A 16056-nucleotide genomic window follows, 5' to 3' on the forward strand; every position below is an offset into this window, starting at 1 on the left:
GTTAACATGCATTTCGTGGAAAACTCCTCACTTTATACTCCCGCCAGGGTTATATTATTATTATTGTTGTATTATCATATTGTATTGTATTATAATATATTAAATCATCTTAATTAAAAGCAATAAAGCTCAGTCTGAGCAAAAGTTTATTACTCTTAGTACACAACAAATGATCTAATAAAAGTGCAAAAGAATTTGCAAACTGCAGTTTTATTTCACATCAATTTAGCATTTGCGCATGACAGCTCTTTTTAGCTAACAGCAAAAACATCCAGGTAAGAAAATTACACAAAGATATGATTTATGGCTAAAATACAATGATTCATATATCCAGTGAGGTTACCTTTGAACTGGATGAAGTGTTGGTCATTGTAAATTCGTGTGTATATTGAGGGCTTTCATTGTTTCCCTTTATTGGTAAAGGGGCACATACGTTTATGACACAATATTCACAAATTCCTCTTGTCTGGGTTTTGTCTCTGACAGCATTTTGTTGGAGCGTAGCCTAGGATTGTCTCCTCGTCAGTTTGTTAATTTTATAGCACAACAACTATTCAGTATTTTAATACTAAACAAAAAAAAATCACAAAAATAGCAGATAGCACTCTCTTGCCCGTCATGGGGGCTTTTCCCTAAGTGCGTGACGACGACTGATCTATATAAATGATCATTGTTGGGGGAAACCAAGGGTTAAATTGGGATTTGTTATGTGGGGGGCTCTGTGGGGAGAGGGGGTTCAAGGGGTAACATGTTTAATACTGATGACAGAAAAGCCACTTGTGTGTTTCAATGACATACTAGACTTCTGATGGGATTTCATAAGTTTTAGCTTTGAAACTGTGCCAGAGGTTGACCCAAAATATTTAAAAAAGAGCATCTGAACTTTTAATGATTTATGAGTCTGACACACTACAGTATATGCATTTGTTCTGAGTGAGACATGGGGCTGCGTACTGAGCACGTGGTGACAAAAATGATTGACGCGTCGTGTATAACTTTATGTACAAGCCAGAAATTAAGCTTTGTTTTTTGCAAAGGCCTACTAAAGGGTTAATGGTGCCACATGGTGATCAACTGTAAAAATGACAAATTTTACCTCTTTGCAAAAGGAAATACTACCAACAATCAAAAATGCATGAAAATAAGGTGTAATGGTTTGGCAATAAAAAAATTTAGTTATAATGGAAGTCAATGGGGCAAAAACGGCCACGAACCATAAATGAGGGAGAAAAAAATAAAATCAGATGCTGCACAAAAACTAAAAATGCATCAAAGCCAATGTTTTTATTAATCTTTTACATGTCCAAGACTGAAAATGGTAAAAAAATCCCTTTTTATATAAAAAATCAGTCATTTTGTGTGTTTTCCCACAAATCAGTGACACCACTTATACACTTGGCAATTAAAGAGTTAAAATCATGGAATTTTTGTAAAGATTTTGATCAGTACTGAGGTTGATTAACAGATTTATGCAAAGATATTGAAAAAAAATTAATCTGATACATTTTTACAGCAGTTTAATTTAGTGGCCTTTTTGGTCACTATTACTAATTTGGTCACTAATTTCAAAGCATTTTCTTTAAATATGTGTTAATATAAGATTTGTCACCAAAAATCATTCCATTTGCTGAAAAGCAGAGGAAGTTGTGGCCAAATTGAGACTAAAAAAAAAATGCCCCAAACAAAACATAAGGGTTAAATTAATAGGACGTTAAATTAATAGGACAATTTTAATGATTAAACAGTACTTTACCAGTCTTTATTTTTATATCTGAAGTCCCTGTACATTATTACAATGCAAACGTAGCATGTACATAGTAATTTAAAGTTGTACATTTTGCTTTTTAAACAGTAAGTTACTGTACATTTATCTTCATTACAGTATCAGATCAGCAGACAGAAAGCAGCATATGTATTATTAATCACAATCTAAATAAATAATCATGCTTTAAGTACTGCATGTGCATGCAACAATTTGCTGGTTTTGCAATTATGTTATGTTATATTGTTTTTGTTTGTACAGTAAAATGCGTTAACGGTTTTAATGGCATGTATTTTGAAACAGTTAAGATAACGTTTTAAACTGGGGTTAAACTAACATTTGATGCAGCAATATAAAATCCACTTTCCACTTTCGATGCTGCTGTACTTATAAAATGCCATGGAGTATAATTCTTCTTTACTTCACAACTTATTCAGAGAAATAATAACGCTGACTGTGTATGTTCTTAATGTCATAAAACTTTATTTACACCTGTGTCATTACAACAGCATGCAGCAGACTAACTCACCTTAACGGTTTTTTATAAATCCCTTCTCCTGCCTGATTAAAACATAAACATTGCAAATAACATCAAGTAGCAATTAATTTACGTACACATATCCTAAAAAATGTATCTTGTGTTACTGATACGCTGTAAACCGGGTGAATTTAGATCATGATTTGGGCAGAGAAAGATGGCTGCTCGAGCTCTGAATTGGCTTCACTTCTCGCTGTCACGTTAAGCATCTATACGCAATCCAGTTTATAAACAGTGAGGAAAATAAGTATTTGAACACACTGCTATTTTGCAAGTTCTCACACTTAGAAATCATGGAGGGTTCTATAATTGTCATCGTAGCTGCATGTCCACTGTGAGAGACAATCTAAAAAAAATCCAGAAAATCACAATGTATAATTTTTTAACTATTTACTTGTATGATCCAGCTGCAAATAAGTATTTGAACACTTGAGAAAGTCAATATTAATATTTGGTTCAGTAGCTTTTGTTTGCAATTACAGAGGTCAAACGTTTCCTGTAGTTTTTCACCAGGTTTGCACACACTGCAGGAGAGATTTTGGCCCACTCCTCCACACAGATCTTCTCTAGATCAGTCAGGTTTCTGGCCTGTCGCTGAGAAACACAGAGTTTGAGCTCCCTTCAAAGATTCTCTTTTGGGTTTAGGTCTGGAGACTGGCTAGGCCACACCAGAACCTTGATATGCTTCTTACAGATCCACTCCTTGGTTATCCTGGCTGTGTTCTTCGGGTCATTGTCATGTTGGAAGACCCAGCCTCGACCCATCTTCAATGCTCTAACTGAGGGAAGGAGGTTTTCCCCAAAAATATTGCAATACATGGCCCCGGTCATCCTCTCCTTAATACAGTGCAGTCGCCCTGTCCCATGTGCAGAAAAACACCCCCCCCCCCCCCCATAGCATGATGCTACCACCCCCATGCTTCACAGTAGGGATGGTGTTCTTGGGATGGTACTCATCATTCTTCTTCCTCCAAACACGTTTAGTGAAATTATGACCAAAAACAGCCTTTAGGTTAAATTAACAAACAAAATGTTTTATATTTCATGTATATCATTTTATATGATAATAATTTTATATATTAATTTGACCCAACAATGGGTTGAAACAACCCAGCATTTTTAGACTGTGGCAAGAACTTCCAATCTCAATGGTTTTTGTGTATCTAGTGACAAGACACGATGATACAATGAGATCTGAAGTCTGGGATGGCATGAGGGTGTCTAAATTATGAGACCATTTTTATTTTTGTGTGAACTATTCCTTTAAGTGAATCGATGAATGTGCTCCAGCCAAATTTTTTAAAAGAAATCTTTGGTTTTTATTAACTAGGTCATCAGGATGTCATATATACACTGTCTATGACCCGGAACATTCCTCGCATTTAGACTATGAGAGAATTCGAATTCATCCTCACCGTTATAAAGGTCTTTGAGTTTTACAAGCTTGCAAAGTGAAGATTAACAATGCGAGTCACTAAGAACATAAATGCTTTTTATGGTGCTTTTTAAATAAATACGTTTTATGTCCACAAACACTATCCCGACTCCAAAAGGAAAAAAAAACTAAACAAAGGAGTATTGATTTTACTGCAGTGTAATGGTCTCGAGCGAAATCCATTAAAGACACTTTCCTTACATAACCCATAAAAACATGCATTGTGTAGCAGATTGAATTGGCATTCCAATAATGCGCCATTGTTTTCTCTTTAAGCTCTCTGCACTTACACTCTTTATGATGTTGTAAATCACCTCATGAGCTTTTTCATTCACTGTCCTGGATGAAAAGTTGATTTGTTGGTCTTCTCATATCTCAGCAACACCTGGAGCCCTGGAAGCTGTATGCCACCGTCGGGGTCCTGCTGGTTATTGACGTCCTGTCCCTCATGATTTGGCAGATTGTGGATCCCCTGTACATCACGGTGGAGGTACGGCAACGCCTATGGGTTCAAGATTTAGTTTTTGTGACTGCTGGATTTATTGTTTTGGCTGCGGGATACATATGAAGAAAACATTGTATTAACTACAGCTCCCTTTTTCTTTTCTGTCCCCCGCCTGTTGTCTTTCTTTTATTATTTATCTGAGCAGAAGTTCACTAAAGAAGCGCCTAAAGGGGACGTGGATCAGTTGATTGAACCGTTGCTGCAGCACTGCAGTTCAGAGAAGATGAACACATGGCTCGGTAAGGACTGATCTGGGTTTGACACTGGTTTTGTTCACACTGCACCTAATTCAGATTAATTGTGACCCAGTCCATGAAAACCCAGCTTAAGTCATTTTTTGGGGGATTTATTATGTGTTTTCTACATAAAATCATTTTGCATAATAATTTTTTCAGATGGTTTGGTTCATACAAACATGAGTTGCTATAAAAATTATAATCTGGTTTGACTCTGGTTTTGTTCACACTGCACCCAATTCTAATTTGCTTTTCCAATTCACACTATTATTTCCTGAGCAATGAAAGTAGTATTGGTTCAGGTGGTTTAGTTCATACCAACATCAGTTGCTGTAGTAACTATAATCTGGTTTGACACTGGTTTTGTTTACACTGCACCAAATTCAGATTCATTGTCCGTGAAAACCCAACTAAAGTCATTTTTTTGGGATTTATTATGTGTTTTCTACATAAAATCATCTTGCATAATATTTTTTTCAGATGGTTTGGTTCATACACACGTGTTGCTATAAAAATTATAATCTGGTTTGACTCTGGTTTTGTTCACACTGCACCCAATTCTAATTTGCTTTTCCAATTCACACTATTATTTCTGTAGCAATGAAACTAGTATTGGTTAAGGTGGTTTAGTTCATAACAACATCAGTTGCTATAGAAACTATAATCCGGTTTGACTCTGGTTTTGTTCACACTGCACCCAATTCTAATTTGATTTTCCAATTCACACTATTATTTTCGGAGCAATGAAACTAGTATTGGTTCAGGTGGTTTAGTTCATACCAACATCAGTTGCTGTAGTAAATATAATCTGGTTTGACACTGGCTTTGTTTACACTGCACCTAATTCAGATTAATTGTGACTCAGTCCATAAAAACCCAACTGAAGTAATTTTTTGGGGGATTTATTTTGTGTTTTCTACATAAAATCATCTTGCATAATAATTTTTTCAGATGGTTTGGTTCATACAAACATGAGTTGCTATAGTAACTATAATCTGGTTTGACTCTGGTTTTGTTCACACTGCACCCAATTCTAATTAGCTTTTCCAATTCACACTATTATTTTCGGAGCAGTGAAACTAGTATTGGTTCAGGTGGTTTAGTTCTTACCAACATCAGTTGCTGTAGTAAATATAATCTGGTTTGACACTGGCTTTGTTTACACTGCACCTAATTCAGATTAATTGTGACTCAGTCCATAAAAACCCAACTGAAGTAATTTTTGTGGGGATTTATTTTGTGTTTTCTACATAAAATCATCTTGCATAATAATTTTTTCAGATGGTTTAGTTCATACCAACATCAGTTGCTGTAGTAACTATAATCTGGTTCGACACTGGTTTTGTTTACACTGCACCCAATCAGATTCATTGTCCGTGAATACCCAACTAAAGTCATTTTTTGGGATTTATTATGTGTTTTCTACATAAAATCATTGTGCATAATATTTTTTCAGATGGTTTGGTTCATACACACATGTTGCTATAAAAATTATAATCTGGTTTGACTCTGGTTTTGTTCACACTGCACCCAATTCTAATTTGATTTTCCAATTCACACTATTATTTCCGGAGCAATGAAACTAGTATTGGTTCAGGTGGTTTAGTTCATACCAACATCAGTTGCCAGTAATACTCAGAAATACTGTAATTTCTACAGAAATTTTTTACAGTGTAGTATTGGTTCAGGTGGTTTAGCTCATAACAACATAAATTTCTATAGAAACTATAATCTGGTTTGACTCTGGTTTTGTTCACACTGCACCCAATTCTAATTTGATTTTCCAATCCACACTATTATTTAATGAGTAATAAAACTAGTTTTGGTTCAGGGGGTTTAGTTAATTTCAACATTAGTTGCTATTAGGGATGTCGATTAAGCAATTTCCCATATTCGATGATCGTTTAAATTAACGATCAATCAATCGAATAATCGTTAACAGTAATCGTGCAATAAGCCTTTACTGCAGTGGCATATAGCCAATGACATAAAAGTGCGTAGAAACCCAAGCTTCCTCACGCGAATTAAAATAATTTATTTTGTCTAAATAACATGATAATGGGATTGTATAATGAGTCAATATAGTTGGGTTTTTTATAAAAATCATTAATTTAAACTTATCTCGTAATAAAATGTAATGATCAATAGACACAGTGTATAACTGTGGGCAGCCTCCTATGGGCACTCTGCACAGTCGCATGAAATCCATGACATGTCAAAATAAACGTTTCATTATCATCAAGTGTTATTTTGTAATTTGTTCACCTCACTTTCTTATTCTTTGATACACCGTTTTTTGTAATTATATCCAAGAAGCACACAAAGGGCAATTATCCCATTGTCACTTCAGCTTAGACCTGCGGCGTACTTTCAGCAAAGATGCTTATATTATGAAGATGGCAACCTTCCATTAGAAAACTCGCAGCAGTCAACTTGGCTAGTGTGCAGCGCCTCAGCCAGTCAATAATGATGATCAGTGATATCTCTTGCAGGCGTTCAGAGTGTCATGACAGACAATTTACATTTTACAGTTTCTTGCCAGAATTTAAGATTACATTTTAATCTGTTCATTAAAAACGGCTTCTGGTCTCGTTCCCTGTGTATAGCAGCGTTGCAATGCTAATCTTGCAGGCTTCCCTAAAGAGGGTCTTTGCTTTCAGTATCCTAACCGTATTTGCATTTTCTGTATCAGACCCTATCAGACATTTTATTAATTTGGCTGCCAGCCTCGTCTCGCATGACGTTAAAAAGCCCAGGTGTGTGTTTGGCTCGAGCATCATTGTGATCATGGCTAGTTTAACTTCTCGCTTTATTTATTTTATCTGGCTGTATGTGTTTTGTGCACACACGTGCATGGTCTTGCTTATTCGACAATCGTTAAGTTTTATCGATTTAATTCGATCAGAATAAGATCGATTTATTGTTAACATCCCTAGTTGCTATAGTAGCCTAACTATAATCTGGTTTGACTCTGGTTTTGTTCACACTGCACCCAATTTTAATTTGATTTTCCAATCCACACTATTATTTCACGAGCAATGAAATTAGATGTGTTTGTTTGGATGATTTAGTTCATACCAGTTCAATATCAGTTGCTAGGTAACTAGGCATTGCACGACTGCTTGCTTTTTTGACTAGCTTCCCAGAAAAGTAGTCAAGTAGTCAGTGTTTGTTTACCTTATGTAAATGACTCACCATACGGCATGCAACATCAGCAGTCTTTGCCGCATTAACAGTTTGTAAGTGGAGAGATCATCCATAGAGCTGACATGATGTGGGTGAAGAGCAGATCTCTATCGTCAGATACATGTCTGCATTGTCATGAACAGTGCAATACCAGTCATTTTCAAGAATTTTCATGTACCGAATGAATTAAATCTCAGATGTCCACAGCACCAGCGCTGTTCATTTACAGTGTAACATGAATGCAAAACATTTCAATGTCACATCGGTTTAACTTTTGCATAATCCTAAAGGTATTTACATATTTTTGCATGCAAAATACAGTGGGATCTGTTTTGTATGGGCACCCTGTATATTGTTACCCTGCATTTTTGTTGACTATAGACCTAACAGGTCACCTAGTGCCAAAACTATGGACTAGTCCAGTATCTGGTGCACGTAATTACTATCAGTAAAAAGTTCATTTGTTGTAGTGTTAAACTCAATAGAGGCATCACAAAAAGCATATAAAAACACTACCGTATACTGTATTTATACATTCATATTTTGTTACTATATAGCCAATTTAATTTATTTCACTAATCTTATAGTGCAATACGACAACTTTCTATTTTATTGCGCATAATGCTAACATGTATTTATGTATCCTTGTGGTCTTATTGTATTGTGTGTATAGTTGTACTTTTTAGCCTTTAGTTTATAAAACCTGTGTATAGATTTGTGCATTGGCACTTGTATGTTTGTGTTTTTAATAATGGCATCTGGAAATTGCTTCACCAGAATTTCACTGTTAATGTACAGTGGCAATATAGATCTTATTTTATCATACTTCATTACGTTGTATGTGGAATGCAGCGTTGCCAAATCTGCGGCTTTTCAGCAGAGTTATAAATTGCGATACTTTTAAACGGTTACGTTGGTTGTTTTTTTTCTGCGAGTTAAAGAGTGGTTGTTGGTATTTGGGCTGTGAATGGCCATTAAGCTGTTTTTTTAGACGAATCTGGCAACCCTGGTGGAATGGAGAAAATGCGAAAGGAGAAATAGGTTTAGACAGATTCGCTATAGGATGTCTGAACAACGCTAATGAGCGTGTGTAGGAGTTAATGTGGTTTAATGAAAGCCCCAGATGGTTTTGACCTTCAGCTTGTCTCCTCAGGTGTTTCCTTCAGGTAAGTGTTTAACTGATTAAACTAATTAATTGCTTTCTTCATGAGACAAATTGGACCAGCATTGCTCTTCCTGTTCTCGTCATAAAACTGAGACTGGAATGATCTTCACACAGCGTCCTTGAGACACAAGCACAGCTGCCCACAATTCTGAAATTGTGTTTTTCTGAGGTCTTCATATTAAAGCTGATGTGTGTGTTTTTTCAATAAAAACACTTTCTCCTGTAACATGCAGAAAGAATTATACCCAAATTATTTGTAGACTGAGAGTTTATAAACTGTGGGGTAATTGATAAAGAATAAATAGTGCCACTGTCTGAATAATTTTTGTATAGGATAATCATGTAACAGTGCAAAACAAAAAAAGTTGTGTTGAATGCATTTGCAGTTTTTGGTTCTGAGTGCTGGTATAGTTATGGCAGATTCTGCCGATAGGGTGTGTGTTACTGGGATTCACACCAACCGCATTTGAGGCATCAAAATCGCGTCTACCGTGTCTAGTTTGCCGCTTGAACATTTTTAATGCATTTGCGCGGAAAAAGCAAGCATTTGACGCGCGTCACAGGCTCAATCCGCTTCTTGTGGGAGGGGCAAGTGCTATGTGGTTGTCTGTTTGCAAGACGGGTGATGTTGATCGTGCATTCATCGAGAGAGTTACCGGTTTGTTTTTGGTCACCTAACTATAGGGGGGAAATCGTTTAAAATAAACATCGCGTGACTCAAAAGTGAAATGTGTATTTACAACTTACCAGGTTGCCCAATGTCCTCACTGACACTCTTCCAAGCGAGGTCCTTTTTATTCTTGTCTCTAGAAATAAGAACTTGCGTCGTATAGCTCCGGGTGACTGCTCATGAACAATATCAAGCGTCCCTCCGTGTTAAATGAGTGACTCTGGGCGGGGCTGCTGCCACAGCAGCAAGCAGGCTCCTGATTGGTTAACGCGGCGTGAAAGTCCGCCAAAGTTCAAAGTTTTCAACTCGGGCGTCAGATGCAAATTCGCGTCAAACCCAAAATCCACAAAAAGTTCAATTTGCACAAACTAGACACGCGAATGAAGCGGAATCGCGTCTACTGCACCACGCTAAACGCCTCATTTGCGCCGCGAGACCTCACATTGACTTTACATTGAAATCACTCATGCTTGACGCCTCTACCGCGGCTGGTGTGTAACCAAAGATATTGGATGTAGCAAGTTTGAACACTCCTATTTCTATGAATAGGGGACATTGCAACACTCAAAATGGCTGCTCTGGTGACAAAAGTCCCGCTCTCAATTAAAAGAACCAATCATCAGCCAATAAAGAAGTACCACCTCAAAAAATATTTGGCTCTCCAAGTACCACCATAATGACCAACGTTAAAATCCAGAAGTGTAGTAGGCCTAACTAATCAGAGCTAGTTTTATTCCTAATAAGAATATTTATTATTTTTATTTCTTACAGAGTTTGAACATTAACACTGCACTGTACTTACAAGTAAATAAAAACTTAAATAAGATTAATGATTAAATTAAAATGTGCCCAAAAGTTAAATAAAAACTGTACTTAAATGTTAAAAAACTATACTTTCATATATTTTCAGATTATCACACCCTACTGGTTAATTAGCAAAATTAAGAATATACTAGTATTTTGTTAAACATCATTTACTATATTCAAAAATGATAGAAAAATTAGTGGGAGCATCGATTACAAGGTCCTCACAGCACTAAAAACAAACCTTGTGCCCCCAGATCAAGCCCAGCCGCAGTGCTGGTGGTCTGACTGACTGATTTTAACGCGTTAATGATTAAAGAAGATTAATCGCATGCGTTAACGCTGACAGCCCTTGTTTTAACATAAAATGAAGTTTTAAACATAGATTTGATCTCTTTTTGAGGACAGCAAACCAAGTTTATTTACCATTCAATGTTGATGCGTTCCAGGCAGGTTTTTGAGCCCGTAAATCACGACTTTAAAACCACAACTCGGAACTGGGAGTGCATCAATCTAGTACGAGTTCACAGGTGGGAAGTCACGGGTTTGACTGCCAATCCAGTGCACTTTCACGGGTAGAAGGTTGGAAAAACATGAGTTACAGGTCGCCTGGAACGTGGCATAAATAGGCTAGCGAGCTCGTGAATTTACATTAAATTAACGGATTCCTCCGCGTACCAATAAGTGAGAACTCGCGTACCACTAGTGCAGTGGTAGGCAACGTCGGTCTTGGAGTGCCGATGTCCTCCAGGTTTTAGCTTCAACCCTAATAAAACCTCGCCTGCCTGTAGTTTTCAGGTGACTCTTTAGACCTTGATTAGTTGTTCAGGTCTGCTTGATTAGAGTTGGAGCTAAACTCTGCAGGACACCGGCACTCCATGACCGACGTTGCCTACCCCTGCACTAGTATATGAACCACTGATTTGATGGATTACTGTTGCCTTAAAAAATGGTAATAAGTCGTGTTGGTGTTTAAAACAATACCAGTGAGCTGCGTTTTATATGCTTGTAAGTCTAGCCAGCACATATACTCTGCTGTCTGTGATCTAAGAATGGGGCTTTATTACTGCTGTTCGTTGATTTGGGTAACTTTTGGTCATTTGGGTATAAAGTGTTTCAATGCTACAATATATGGTGTAAAAACATCTGAGTGCTGCCCACTTCAGGTTGAACAGTGGCTTCTGCAGTTGAATTTTACTGATGGATGTTGCCGTACTGTGTGATGTAAGTGGTACGATTCTACATAAGCAGGTTCAAGCTCACCACATCCTTGATACGAGCTCAGTTCGTCCCCTCTATCTCCGTTGGGAATTGCCCACTTTTCGTGCATTTTTCAAATATTGCCAGTGGGTGGAGTCGGGCTCTGACCAGCCCGGTTGCATGAAGCACCTTAAGTGTAATTTTCTCTTTAGTTCACCCTTATGTTTCCCTTAAACTTAAGTGTGTTGCAGAAAAAGTTTTTTCTATTGCATCTCCATGGCAACAATAGTATTTTATAACAACAAACCTGGGTCGCTGTCATGAAACATTTAACGATTATCCTTACCTAAGAGAACCATTTAAGGGATTATATGCAACATCCTTAAATTATTCTCTTACAGTAGGTAAGGGGAATTTACCCCTTAAGTGTCATACTTTAAATCAAGATATATTTTCTTGATGAGCAAAATGACTTAAGAAAATACTTCTAGTTTTTAGACAAAAAACATACAATTTAAGTGAATTTGTGCTTAAAATAAGCAAAAAAAAATCTTTTTTTCTTGAATTAAAGGAATATTCCATTTTCTTAAAAGAAAAATCCAGATAATTTACTCACCACCATGTCATCCAAAATGTTGATGTCTTTCTTTGTTCAGTCGAGAGGAGGTTGTGTTTTTTGGGGAAAACATTGCAGGATTTTTCTCATTTTGGTGGACTTTGGTGGAGCCCAACATTTGATGCTAGACTCGGCACGTGGCAGTTTTTTTCAACGGAGTTTCGAAGGACTGTGGACGATCCCAGGCGGGGCATGGGGGTCTTGTCTGGCGAAGCGATTGTCATTTTTGACAAGAAAAGTGGAAAATATGCTCTTTTGGACCACAACTTTTCGTCTAGGTCCGGTCCAGCGCGACCTAACGTAAATGCGTGGTGACGTAGGGAGGTCACGTGTTACATATATAAAACGCACATTTGCGGACCATTTTAAACAATAAACTGCCACAAAGACATTAATTAGTATCAGTTGACATACAACAACGTCGGAACGGTCCTCTTTCAACACACTTGTAAACACTGGGGCGGAGTTTCGCGTTCGTCTTCTTGACGTCATGACGTATTGCGTGGGGTCAGCTGGCACATCACGACCGGATCTAAACGTGCTTAAAAGTGTATATTTGTTATTTTTCCTGTCAAAAATGACAGTCGTTTCGCTGGGTGGGACCCTTGTGCCTCGTTTGGGATTGTTTGTAGTCATTTGAAACTCCGTTGAGGGGGGCTGTTAAGTGTTGGGTTGAGTGTTAAATGTTGGGCTCTGTTAAAGTCCATTAAAATGAGAAAAATCCTGCAATGTTTTCCTCAAAAAAAACATAATTTCTTCTCGACTGAACAAAGAAAGACATCAACATTTTGGATGACATGGTGGTGAGTAAATTATCTGGATTTTGTTCCTAAGAAAATGGAATATTCCTTTAAGTGTTTATGAAAGAATTTTTTCTTACCCCATTGGCAGATTATTTTTGCTTAATTCAAGCACAAATTTACATAAATTTTATGTTGTTGTTGTTTTTTCCCTAAAAACTAGACTCATATTCAAAAATACCAAGTAAGAAAGACATTTTTTGCAGTGTAGTTAGTAAACAAATATAAATCTTTGTACGGAAATTTCACATTGGTGTCGCTAGTGACGTAGCTTTAACACGCCTTCAGCCATGAATAGTTTTGACCTTTTTTTTTTTAATATTTATTATTTGAAGTCATTCATTATGGTTTAGTCATGTGTGGGAAATCCGGATCACTGAGCTTTCTCCGTTTTTAAAACCGCCTCTGTTTTGTCTTGTAGGAGTCGTGTACGGCTACAAGGGCTTACTGCTGCTCCTGGGTATTTTCCTGGCTTACGAAACCAAATCTGTGTCCACCGAGAAAATAAACGATCACCGAGCTGTCGGAATGGCCATCTACAACGTATCCGTGAGTCTCTTTAAACACATCCCTCTGGATATTTTTAAGAGTGCCTTGGGCGACATTCAAATGTCAGTATAATGTCAGTTGTCGTCCAATTAAAATGGTCTTCAGGTAAAACTGTTCAGCCGAAATGACTAAAATGCCTCTGCAGCGGTTATTTTTTGTTTTGCTGCTCGAGCTGTGTGGATCGGGCGCGGCGTCCGTCTGGAGCTGTGTGTCACGGTACAGTCGTGAGCATAGAGAAGTGTGGGCTCCAATAGTTTTGGAAGTGTCTGAGCCTGCCACCTCAAATGTTGCCCAGGGATGAAGAGCTTTCAGGAGGACGGAAAGAAGGGAGAAACAGATTCTTCCCTCATCACCAGGAATAAACTTGCATGTCAGTTTGACAGGACTTGAGTTGTAAAGTAGTTAGAAAAGTTGAGCACAGGTGGTCCCTCAGTAATGCTCAAAGTCAAATCTCATCTGTTTCATTTTAGCATCTCAACGGCGTCCCATGGCTCATGGGTAATGTACCACACAGCACTTACAGTTCACTCAATATAAAGGGTACATACAGGAATCTTTTGCATAAAAGCTTTTGCAAAGCACAATTTGGCTTTTGATGGTCAGCCAATTCATTGTTGGCTTGTTTTTCTTCATCTCATCCTTTGAGGATTATCTATTATACATCCAACCCAGTTTGAGCTCCGATTTAAGGAGAGACTTTAAGATCAGCAAGGGCCCAAATTTTGCATTTTAATCTTTTTGTTTTCTTCTTTTATCTGAGTCGCAGTCTGACTCTGCGGCCCTCAGCGAATGCCCATTCTGGTAAAGAAATTCGGATGCCATCTGCCATGTCATTATGGACTCCGTCACTTTAAATAATTATGTGAAATGACAATAAACACCCACCTATTCACTAGGTATTAAGATGGTGCATTGTGTTGGATCACGACACGCTCAAGAACCAATGCAGTGCCATTTGGCATATGCAGCATCATATATTTTTGTACATTTATACATTTATTCACCTTATGTCCTTTAAATGCAAACACAAAAATATACATTTGGATTGTTTTTTAGCTTAAAGGCACACTCCACTTTTTTGAAAATATCCTAATTTTCCAGCTCCCCTAGAGTTAAACATTTGAATCTTACCGTTTTGGAAACAAATTAAGCTGATCTTCGGTCCTTCAGTCCTTGATTATTAATCCAGAATGAGAGTATTTATTTGTGCGATGCTAATGGTCTAATCAGATTTAATGGATTATGCTAAGCTATGCTAAAAGTGCTAGCGCTAGACCCGGAGATCAGCTGAATGGATTCCAAAATGGTAAAAATCAAATATTTAACTCTAGGGGAGCTGGAAAATGAGCATATTTTCAAAAAATTGGAATGTCCCTTTAAGCACATTCCTCTCCATCTCGCCAAATACCAGTCAAGAGATCCTGCTAAAGAAAGGTCGTTCAGTTAGGGAACAATGAGATGGTGAATGATGACAGAATTCTCATTTTTGGGTAAGCTGTCACTTTAAGTGTTTTTTAAGTGAGTCAGATGGAGCTATAAACTATGAGGGCATTCAGCGGTGATTGCCTGCATATATTGGCCATTCCAGCAAGCGTTCTGGAGTAAAACGGTGCAGATTTAGTCGTGTCATAGTGGTTCTGCCGCGGTGTGATTCAGATCTGGTTCTGTGCTGGCCGCAGGCCACAAACTGATAGCCCAGCAGACTGCGTTGATTTACAGAGAATGCTTTGCACTTTTGGCTCCGTCCGAAAAACCTTGCAAAAAAAAAACCGATCAACTCTGTTGATGCCAGGCTCCATTTTCTTTTTGCTTTCTTCACTTGATTTTACTAGTTTTCAGCGAGATGACTGGCTGTCGATCGATATTTATTGATTCATGTGCCTCGCTCACTTGACTTTTGCTCTCTTTCATCCCCTGCCGATTTTCTTCTTTCTCTTCTTTGATTTTTCTGGTGAATTTGTGCCGTTGCATTTTTTGTAAGATAGCGAACTGAATGATTTTAACATCCCTTGTATTCCCTTGTTTATGGGAACAGAGCACAAAAATATATAATAAAGGGATCTGTGAACTGACTGTGTTTTTTATTATTTTATTATGTTCCCCGAGGTGTACTTATCGTATAAATAAAGTGTTTGCCGAAAAACATGCAGCATTAAAGGGGACATATTGTGAAAATCTGACTTTTTCCGTGTTTAAGTGTTATAATTGGGTCCCCAGTGCTTGTATCAAGCTAGAAAATGTGAAAAAGATCAACCCAGTAACTTAGTTTTGGTAAACCATTCTCTGCAAGCATGTGAAAAAATAGGTCATTGAAATTTGGCTCCCCCTGTGATGTCAAAAGGGGATAATACCGCCCGTTAATCTGCAATATCCAACCACGGCACTGTCATTAAGGGCAGAGATCAGCTCATTTGCATTTTAAAGGACACACCCAAGAATGGCACATTTTTGCACACACCTACAAAGTGGCAATTTTAACATATTATAATAAATTATCTATTTGGCTCTGTGTCCCGCCCACTTGTATGATTGGCAGCCTACGTGGTACTGAATAACAGCAGTTTCACTACAGCTCAAACTGTGTTTTAAA

At 37.6% G+C, this 16056-nt stretch overlaps 1 protein-coding gene across 2 annotated transcripts in view; it reads left to right on the forward strand.

Moving 5' to 3' along the window:
- Positions 1-16056, forward strand: part of gabbr1b (gamma-aminobutyric acid (GABA) B receptor, 1b) — a 160340-nt gene that overhangs the window by 133546 nt on the left and 10738 nt on the right. For both annotated transcript variants that reach the window (XM_055219081.2, XM_055219082.2), the window contains 3 exons: positions 4115-4225; positions 4386-4479; positions 13339-13466. In XM_055219081.2, coding sequence (XP_055075056.1) covers positions 4115-4225; positions 4386-4479; positions 13339-13466 — 333 coding nt within the window. The remainder of the gene's footprint in view (positions 1-4114; positions 4226-4385; positions 4480-13338; positions 13467-16056) is intronic.

This window comes from Misgurnus anguillicaudatus, chromosome 20 (genome assembly GCF_027580225.2).
Source record: "Misgurnus anguillicaudatus chromosome 20, ASM2758022v2, whole genome shotgun sequence".
In the NCBI taxonomy this organism is placed as follows: domain Eukaryota; kingdom Metazoa; phylum Chordata; class Actinopteri; order Cypriniformes; family Cobitidae; genus Misgurnus; species Misgurnus anguillicaudatus.